Here is a 9,807-nt window from a genome sequence, read left to right as displayed (position 1 = left end):
ATTTGAAGGCAGACCAGATATCCAGCACAGTATCTCGAATATATTAGATGGACGCTTCTTGGCGGATGCACTAGTTACGTGGCCGACTCTGTAATATGTTTGGAGACAGCCGTGAAGCCGCTTCAGGGGGCCATTATCTTGATCATGATCATGTTTCGTGTATACGTGTTCATCGTCGTCCTTTACCACTAGTTTGTAGATATGGAAACCTGTCTTCGTTACCTTATCCTGAAGCTCCCATTGTTGTTTGTCACCTGTAGCGACATGGTATCCATGGTTGATGAAGAATTTCCCAAATTCGGTTGTGTCATTTACCTGTTGAGATCTCCATCTAACGCTGCCATATTTCTTCAAAGCTTTCAAAGCGTTGTGAGTAATGCTGAGTGCCGTCAGGAACACCTTCGCGCACTTCCTCCCGTACTCGGTTATTTCGGTGTTGTCAGCAGGATTTGGCATGGTTTTAACTGTTTTCGCTTCAGATGACGTTTTTGGTTTCACCACCTTATCAGTGAACCAATTACCCGAGTACCTGCTGACGTACTGCTTCGCGAGCTCCCCGTGGAACGCCCGGACGCCGGCCTTGACGACGTTGAGCAGCGGGGAGGCCTCGGCGAATTGGGTAGCGGTGAGGGTGTCAAGTTGTGTTTGGAGGTCGGCGAGGCGAGAGGAGACGTCGGCGTGGAAGTGGCGTTGGGTGTTCATTGTGGACAGGAGGGCGGAGAGGGCGTCGGCGAGGGGGGTGAGAAGGGAGGAGTGGTCGGAGAGGTCGGGTTGATTTTTCACATCATTAAAGTAATCTCTAAAAAATTCATTGAATCTGTTTGCAAGTGATTTCAGTGTCAGATGGGTTAGGCCTTTGAAGGTAGACGCCTGGAAACGTTTATCCAATTTCTTCATCAGGCCTTTGAGGCCCGCGTTGGCGTCGTCATCGATAATTTTTTGAATGATTGGAATTTGGGTCGCAACAGTCTCTCGTAAGGCTTTCAATTCTGCTTTCTTTTGATTTGCGAAAAGGGTCTGCACGCCGTCTTGCAATTCATCGAATGCTTCTTTTGCTCGTTTTTGTATGTTGACCCGGAGTGCTGAGATGGCTAAATTTGCATTGCTTTCTACGTCACGTAAGGACGACATGACGTTCAGTAGGGCAGCATCTAAACCCGTGTCTGCATCTCTTACATTCTCACCAATTTTATTAATAGCTTGTTGCACAGCTCGAATCTCATTCTCCAAGAGATTCATAAGTTTCCCTGCCTCCTTCTCCGCCGCTTCCACAGCGGCGGGTAGTGTTTCCAGATTGCTGATGCTTCTAAGAACATCGTAAATGGCAGTATTGTACCCCTGTTTAGCTTGCTCATAACCATTTACGTTCTCCGATTTAATTGTACCATCACTTTTAAATTCGTCTTCAAACTGCTCTTTAATACCCGTAATCATTCCTCTAAGCTCACCCTCGCGACGTTCTTCTTTCATCGTCTGAATATAATATTTGTGCATGAAGATCTCACTGAACTTATAACCTTCGCTAGCATCTTTGATAACTTTCTTAAGCTCATTAGCAACATCAGACTTGAGGTACTTGATGAAATCTAAATCTTGTATATTTGGAACAGGTAAAATACCGCCCAGTCTCAGTTCGTCGTAAATTGCCTGCAAAGCCTTTATAATGTTCCCAGCTGTAGAACCTGACATGGAATTAAACAGGTCTCTCAACTTACTATCATCGGCCAGATTACGTAAAAGACCAGTGTCAGCAATGTTTTTACCATACACAGTATATGACAACTTTGCTGCTTGCAAAATGGCACCAACCTGTTTGTCAATGTACGCATATATTTGTCTTTGCATATCGTTTCGTATGTTTTCTAAATCTGTTTTGAGGTATCCATCTAATGCGTCAAGTCCATGTTGACGATTCTCCAAAGCATCATCAACCGCCACATCAATCTTCGTTTTCATATCTTGCAATTTACTTTTTAATAATTTATCCATGGTATAGGACTGCGCCTGCAGCTTCTCAACGTGCAGTCTGAGCGTGCATTTTCCTTTAAGCGTAGCGTCTTCATCATCAGGATTGATATCCTTCATGGCTTCGTGCAACGCCGTGAATTCGTTTTGGATTTGACTCTTATATTTTGTATTGTAATCTAGTAGGAGTTCATCACACGTGTCAAATGCGTCACGTATGGCGTGTTTAATATTCTCAATTTTGCGTCGTTTCTCTTGCGTTAGACTTTCAACACTGCTTCCAATTGCCATAATTTTCTCATTCAAGATTCGTTGTACGTCACCAAATTTTTCCGCGATGTGTTCATTGACTTCAGTGCGCTGCTTAGAAAAACTGCTGTTGAGATTCTTGGCAGATGTTTTAACAATCTCATCATTTATCGTTGCATCGAAGCTCTCAACCACCTGTTTTATTAACTCAACTTTAGGTAACAATTTAGTTTTTAGATCACCATCAATGTCGTTTAAGGCTAACTCTGAATCTACAGCCATTGCAAGGTAGTCACCTGCAAAAGCCTCCCAATTTCGTAACTGATCTGTGATAGGCTTAAACTCCATATTTGCTGCTAAATGACCATTGATCCTTTGTAATAGTATTTTTAAAAGCGTTGTTATACTTTCATTCCTCTCCTCCACCCCCCTGACCCATTCCCTAATCCCCCGACTGACCGCGGCAATACTACTATCAAAATGCTGTCTATTATATTGAGCTTGTTTAATTTTTTCTAACATTGTGTCTATATTATTATTGTATTTCTCAAGGTTTTTGTCGTTATTTACGTCAGTGATTATACTAAGCAAAAATCCCATCACCCCGTCACACAGCCTGTCCAAGTCGGAGTACACAATCCCATTGCCGTCGTAGCCTTTGGAAGATGGATCGAAGCCGAGGAATTTTTCGAGGCCGGAACAAAGATTCTCTAAGAGCTTTTTAGGCTCATTTGACGCATTATTACGATTAGTCAAAAATCCACAAAGCTTCTCCACTTTCCTCAAAGCCTCCAACTTGGACTGCAATTTGGCTGACTCAGCAGAGAGAGAGGGGGAAGGAAGAGAAGAACTAAGATGGTTATTTTGCGGTCTAAGTTGTTGTTCAAGAAGCTTAATTTGCTTAGTAACTTTATCTTTAAGCTCACTAATTTTCTGGTTGTCATCAGCCTGGTCAGCAGACTTGACAGACACAGAAAGGGTAGAAACATGAGAAGAGTAAAGCTTTTTTAGGTCGTCATTACTGTTAATTACAGCGATAATAGCATATATAACGGCTTTCTTAACACTCTCACTTTGACCAACAAATCCGCCAAGCTGTCCAGCAAGGTGGCCAAGGCTAACAAGCTTGGAGTCAATGTCATTCAAGGCTCTTTTAGTAGCATCGTCAGTAAGAGAATGGTCAGTATCAGCAAGTTATTATAAAGGTTTATGGAGGTCATAGCGGTATTATGGCGAGGTAATTCGGGCGATGTAGAGCGGATAAAGGGGCGATGTAGGGTGGATAAAGGAGCGATGTAGAGTGGGTTAGGGAGCGATGTGGAGTGGGTTAGGGAGCGATGTGGAGTGGATAAAGGGGCGATGTGGAGTGGATAAAGGGGCGATGTGGAGTGGATAGAGGGGCGATGTAGAGTGGGTTAAGGGGCGATGTAGAGTGGGTAATAATCACCACTTACTTCAAGTGCTTGGTCACCATGTCATCGCTGCTGTGTCCATGTCATCGCTGCCGTAACCATCAACTGTCATCGCTGCCGTAACCATCAACTGTAATCGCTGCCGTGACAATGTCATCGCTGTTGTAACCATGTCATCGCTGCCGTGTCCATGTCATCGCTGCCGTGACCATGTCATCGCCGCGGTAACCATGTCATCGCTGCCGTGACCATGTCATCGCTGCTGTGTCCATGTCATCGCTGCCGTGACCATGTCATCGCTGCTGTGACCATGTTATCGCTGCCGTGTTGATGTCATCGCTGCCGTGACCATGTCATCGCTGCCGTAACCATGTCATCGCTGCTGTGTCCATGTCATCGCTGCCGTAACCATGTCATCGCTGCCGTGACCATGTCATCGCTGCCGTGACCATGTCATCGCTGCCGTGACCATGTCATCGCTGCCGTAACCATGTCATCGCTGCCGTAACAATGTCATCGCTGCCGTGACCAAGACATCGCTGCCGTAACCATGTCATCGCTGCCGTAACCATGTCATCGCTGCCGTGACCATGTCATCGCTGCCGTGACCATGTCATCGCTGCCGTAACCATGTCATCGCTGCCGTGACCATGTCATCGCTGCCGTGACCATGTCATCGCTGCCGTGACCATGTCATCGCTGCCGTAACCATGTCATCGCTGCCGTGACCATGTCATCGCTGCCGTAACCAAGACATCGCTGCCGTGACCATAACTTGGTCAGGTGCTTGGTCAGCACATAGGTCACCACCTTGGTCAGCTGTTTGGTCACCACTTTGGTCAGCACTTTGGTCATGGCATTGGTCAGCACATTGGTCAACACTTTGGGCAGCATCTTGGTCATCACTTTAGTTAACTATTACACAATTACATACAACGATTAATGAGTGATACAACAGATTAAAGCACAATTCATAAGTTAGGTGAGTAGGTGATGTTAGGTGAGTGTAGACAGTAAACACGTGAGTACGATTATGGTTGCAGATAAAACACTTTGCCCAGTTTGTTAACGCGTGCTGCAGCAAGTAGTGATTGAGCAGCGATACGGTGCGATGAGGGTGATCTCAAATGTGATTTGATGTGGAGCAGGTCGAGGCGGATGACCATGATGTGGGTGAGGTAGAGGAAGGAGAGGAGCCAGAGGGCCAAGACCAGGTAGGTGAACGGTTCTCTGATCTTCCATAGATATTCTGGAATCGTTCTATAAACTAATTTGGCAAGCGCAGCTCCTACTTGCGTCTCATCGTTAAGGATGCTCTTCAACGCGCTGCAGAAATCTTTGCACGTACGCTTTTTAGCGCCACTGTCTGACAAGCCGCTCAGTCTGTGCTGGCTTCCAAAAGTGAAGCCGTACTTATACAGCGTTGGATGGGTGTTTTGACATTCCACGATTGAATGGCATTTTTCTTTGTGATTCTTGCCATCGAGCTGCTTTACGGCTGCTTCCGTATTATTGGACTTCAGTAAATCGTAGTAGCATTTGACTTCGCAATCTTCAACACAGCTCTTGTCGTGGCATCTGGTACCAGCAGTATCGCAATTCTTGCAGCACTCGTCGAGCAGCGCCTTAAGCAATGCATAGAATGTTTCGCTAATGTATACAACCCACGACAGATATTGCTTGTTATTGGAGGCAGCGAAAATGCTATACAGGTTCAAGTTGACGGATTGAACGTACATCCCACACGTCGCCTCGTCGCTGGACTCACACGACGTTATGCTGAACAGGTCACCTCTTTTATGAGTACCGTTCTTATTTCGGTGACTGCTGCTTGCGAAAAGTGAAGGGAGATTGAGATCGTATTCGTTCCCGAAATAAGCCTCCTTTACTGCACTTTTGAACGCTACGCTCTTATGCGTGAGGGCTTCCTTCTTCGGCGGTGAAATACCATTCCAGTTTGCCAGGTAACACTGGAAGAAACCGAAGATATCTCCAAGTGTCTGAGGCGGCGTCTTCAGCAGACATTTTGTAAAAGCGCACAGCCTGGTGAGTGGTCTGCCGACGTCTCCACACAGTTTGTAAACAGCATCCCTAAGATGCGTGCCGTTCTGCGTATGCGATGCCACAATACCAATATCCCTGAAACCCATCGGCGTTTTACACGGTTTGCCAAAGTGGTTAGGGACAGCACATTCTAGCTTGCAGCCTGGAGCCTTGAATTGATGCGGTAAGAAACCCTGGAGACCATCTTCCAGGAACGACTGAAGTGGAGATTTCACTCCGCACGTAGGGTGCCGGTCGCAGTTTTCCCCAGCATTTTGGTCACCATTTTGGTTAGCGTTTTGGTTAGCGTTTTGGTCAGCTATTTGGGGGCATGTTTGGTTGGCACATTGCTTCTTGTTGCAGTTCCAAGCCGACCCGGCAACGTGCTGCCCGTATTGACAATCACGCCAGCCTCCACTCTCAGGACCGTTCTGACAAATCTTGTATATAAATGTAAGTTGCTCATACACCCTATTCGATACGTCGACGAGCATGTCGAAGCACGCACCTGCACTGCTTGGATAAGTGATGTTACTCTGATTAGTGTAGAAGTCCACGGCATATACACCATCCGCGTGCCCGTGTCCCTGGATTGCAACCAGCACGTCGACGGAGTAGTTGCAAACTTTGCGAAGCATCGTGCTTAATTCCTCAGCGTTCAACTTTGCCTCAGTGGATTCAAGTTTGTAGGCGGATTCTTCGTTTGCTCTCTCTTCCTCGGGCTTTTTGAACAGTACTTTGAAGTTCCCGCGTAGTTTCTCATACATCGGATTGTGCCGCAGTCCCGTGAGCCATTGCAGCATCTGGTAGATATTGCACGGTGCTTTGGGCGATGGAATCTGGCGAAGGTGAGACGTCTTAAAATAGTCGAGCAACTGGTCGTGGAAGAAGTCAAGTATGTCGAGAAGGGTGATCTGTGAAGTGCTGTGGCTGCTTCCTTCAGTGGACTCACTCTTCTGCTTCCACTGTGTAAGGATGCTATTTGAAGGTTGTAGATCCTTGTTTAGTAGTTCACTTGCTATTTTCTCTGCGTGGAATTCCTTTTCATTTCTCAACTCCCCCTCATGGGAATTTTCCTCCTTGGATACCCGGTAGCCGTTCCTACTAAAGAAACCGCCAAGCTGATTGGTCATATTTTTCTTGTTTTCACGAATCGTTTCCAAATTAATTTGTCTGTTTTTTTGTTTGGCGCATCCATCACTCAACCAATGCAACTGATGATACAATGTCTCCAAAATCGTCAAAAATACCTTCGACAAGTTTCTGCCGTTCTCCGACAATTTTTTGTCGTTATTACTTCCATTTATAACTAATTCATCAAAATTAATACTCTCCTTATGCCCATCATACCCATTCACATACACCCGCTCCATCTGCTCGACAAACCCCCGCAGCCCCGCTCTGACCGCATCGAGCAGCTCCGGGTGCCGGGGGTTGGCGAAGTGGGAGGGGGATAGGGAGGCGAGGGAGGAGGAGAGGGAAGAATGTAGATTGGTGTAAGTATTATCAAATATATATGTTCTGTGTGATTTACTGTTGATTTTGAGGTGGTCGAGTAAATTGTTGAAATTGGAGTTGACGTCGGTGAGGTGCTCACGGTTGGCGGATGTAATAGCTCTGATGGCGTCGGGTTCAGAGGCATTTTCGGAACTAATTTGGTGTTCTGTATACTTATGAATATTAGTGAAATATTTGTGGAAATTAGTGGATAACGATTTGAAGTTGGCAAGATTATTTGCGTCCTTCGGTGATGAAGCAAAGGACCGGGCAAGCTCACTAATTTTATCAAACAATGTAGTACCCGATGCGTCATCAAATTTAGCATCTTCGTGCTCTTTTACAACATACTTATCACCTCCCATCACTCTCATCAACCCCTTGAACCCGATCCGCAGATCCTCATCAATCTCCCCCGGCAACTCCCGCAACTCCTCGCTGACCTTGTCCGCGAACGCGGTGAGGAGCTGCTTGACGGAGGAGACGTAGTTGCGGCGGGCGGCGGTGGTGAGGGTGGAGAGGGAAGGGAGAAAAGTGAGGGAGATTAAGATGACGAAAAATTGGTCAACTTCGGTTAAGGTAAATTTTAGGAGGCGACTTAGGCAATTTTTAGCGGTCGAAGAAATTTTGAAAAATTAGGTGAAAGGGCAGTCAGGGAGGTTAATGGAGGTGGAGAAGGGAATGGTAAAAGTAAATAAAGGGGCGATGTAGAGTGGATAAAGGGGCGATGTAGAGTGGGTTAGGGGCGATGTGGAGTGGATAAGGAGCGATGTAGAGTGGATAGAGGAGCGATGTAGAGTGGGTTAGGGAGCGATGTAGAGTGGGTAAAGGGGCGATGTAGAGTGGGTTAGGGAGCGATGTAGAGTGGGTTAGGGAGCGATGTAGAGTGGGTTAGGGAGCGATGTAGAGTGGGTTAAGGAGCGATGTAGAGTGGGTTAGGGAGCGATGAAGAGTGGGTTAAGGGGCGATGTGGAGTGGATAAAGGGGCGATGTGGAGTGGATAAAGGGGCGATGTGGAGTGGGTCAGGGAGCGATGAAGGGTGGGTTAAGGAGCGATGTAGAGTGGGTTAAGGAGCGATGTAGAGTGGGTTAAGGGGCGATGTGGAGTGGATAAAGGGGCGATGTGGAGTGGGTTAGGGAGCGATGTAGAGTGGGTTAAGGGGCGATGTAGAGTGGGTTAGGAAGCGATGTAGAGTGGATTAGGGAGCGATGTAGAGTGGGTAAAGGGGCGATGTGGAGTGGGTTAGGGAGCGATGTGGAGTGGATAAAGGGGCGATGTAGAGTGGGTTAGGGAGCGATGTAGAGTGGGTTAAGGAGCGATGTAGAGTGGGTTAGGGAGCGATGAAGAGTGGGTTAAGGGGCGATGTGGAGTGGATAAAGGGGCGATGTGGAGTGGGTCAGGGAGCGATGAAGGGTGGGTTAGGGAGCGATGTGGAGTGGGTTAGGGAGCGATGTGGAGTGGATTAGGGAGCGATGTAGAGTGGATAAAGGGGCGATGTAGAGTGGATAAAGGGGCGATGTAGGGTGGATAAAGGGGCGATGTGGAGTGGGTCAGGGAGCGATGAAGGGTGGGTTAGGGAGCGATGTGGAGTGGGTTAGGGAGCGATGTGGAGTGGATTAGGGAGCGATGTAGAGTGGATAAAGGGGCGATGTAGAGTGGATTAGGGAGCGATGTAGAGTGGGTTAAGGGGCGATGTAGAGTGGGTAAAAAGGCGATGTAGAGTGGGTTAGGGAGCGATGTAGAGTGGGTTAGGGAGCGATGTAGTGTGGATAAGGGGCGATGTGGAGTGGGTTAAGGGGCGATGTGGAGTGGCTAAAGGGGCGATGTGGAGTGAGTTAAGGGGCGATGTAGAGTGGATAAAGGAGCGATGTAGAGTGGATTAAGGGGCGATGTAGAGTGGATAAAGGGGCGATGTAGAGTGGGTAAAGGGGCGATGTAGAGTGGGTAAAGGGGCGATGTAGAGTGGGTTAAGGAGCGATGTGGAGTGGATAAAGGGGCGATGTAGAGTGGGTAAAAGGTCGATGTGGAGTGGGTTAGGAAGCGATGTAGAGTGGATTAGGGAGCGATGTAGAGTGGGTAAAGGGGCGATGTGGAGTGGGTTAGGGAGCGATGTGGAGTGGGTTAGGGAGCGATGTAGAGTGGATAAAGCAGCGATGTAGAGTGGGTTAAGTGGCGATGTAGAGTGGATAAAGGGGCGATGTGGAGTGGGTTAGGGAGCGATGTAGAGTGGGTTAAGTGGCGATGTAGAGTGGATAAAGGGGCGATGTAGAGTGGGTTAGGGAGCGATGTAGAGTGGATAAAGGGGCGATGTGGAGTGGGTTAGGGAGCGATGTAGAGTGGGTTGAGGAGCGATGTAGAGTGGATAAGGGGCGATGTGGAGTGGATAAAGGGGCGATGTGGAGTGGGTAAAGGAGCGATGTAGAGTGGATTAGGGAGCGATGTAGAGTGGATAAAGGAGCGATGTAGAGTGGGTTAGGGAGCGATGTAGAGTGCGTAAGAGAGCGATGTAGAGTGGGTTAAGGGGCGATGTAGAGTGGATAAAGGGGCGATGTAGAGTGGGTTAGGGAGCGATGTAGAGTGGGTTAGGGAGCGATGTAGAGTGGGTTAAGGGGCGATGTAGAGTGGGTTAAGGGGCGATGT

General features: G+C 47.7%; 2 protein-coding genes across 2 annotated transcripts; both read right to left on the bottom strand.

Moving 5' to 3' along the window:
- Positions 1 to 2,814, bottom strand: BBBOND_0005590 (hypothetical protein, conserved; the record flags this gene model as incomplete). The annotated part of the gene is made up of 1 exon (XM_012915385.1): positions 1 to 2,814. A coding segment is annotated over one exon (2,814 nt), but the record flags the coding sequence as incomplete, so codon positions are not given.
- Positions 2,815 to 4,657: 1,843 nt separating this feature from the next.
- BBBOND_0005580 (hypothetical protein, conserved) lies at positions 4,658 to 7,540 on the bottom strand (the record flags this gene model as incomplete). Its single annotated transcript, XM_012915384.1, has 1 exon — positions 4,658 to 7,540. The coding sequence occupies one exon, from the start codon at positions 7,538 to 7,540 to the stop codon at positions 4,658 to 4,660; it is 2,883 nt and encodes a 960-aa protein (XP_012770838.1).
- Between the last annotated feature and the right edge of the window lie 2,267 nt (positions 7,541 to 9,807).

The sequence above is a fragment of the Babesia bigemina genome, scaffold Bbigscaff_76511, assembly GCF_000981445.1.
Source record: "Babesia bigemina genome assembly Bbig001, scaffold Bbigscaff_76511".
In the NCBI taxonomy this organism is placed as follows: domain Eukaryota; phylum Apicomplexa; class Aconoidasida; order Piroplasmida; family Babesiidae; genus Babesia; species Babesia bigemina.
This window is presented reverse-complemented; position numbering and strand designations above follow the sequence as displayed.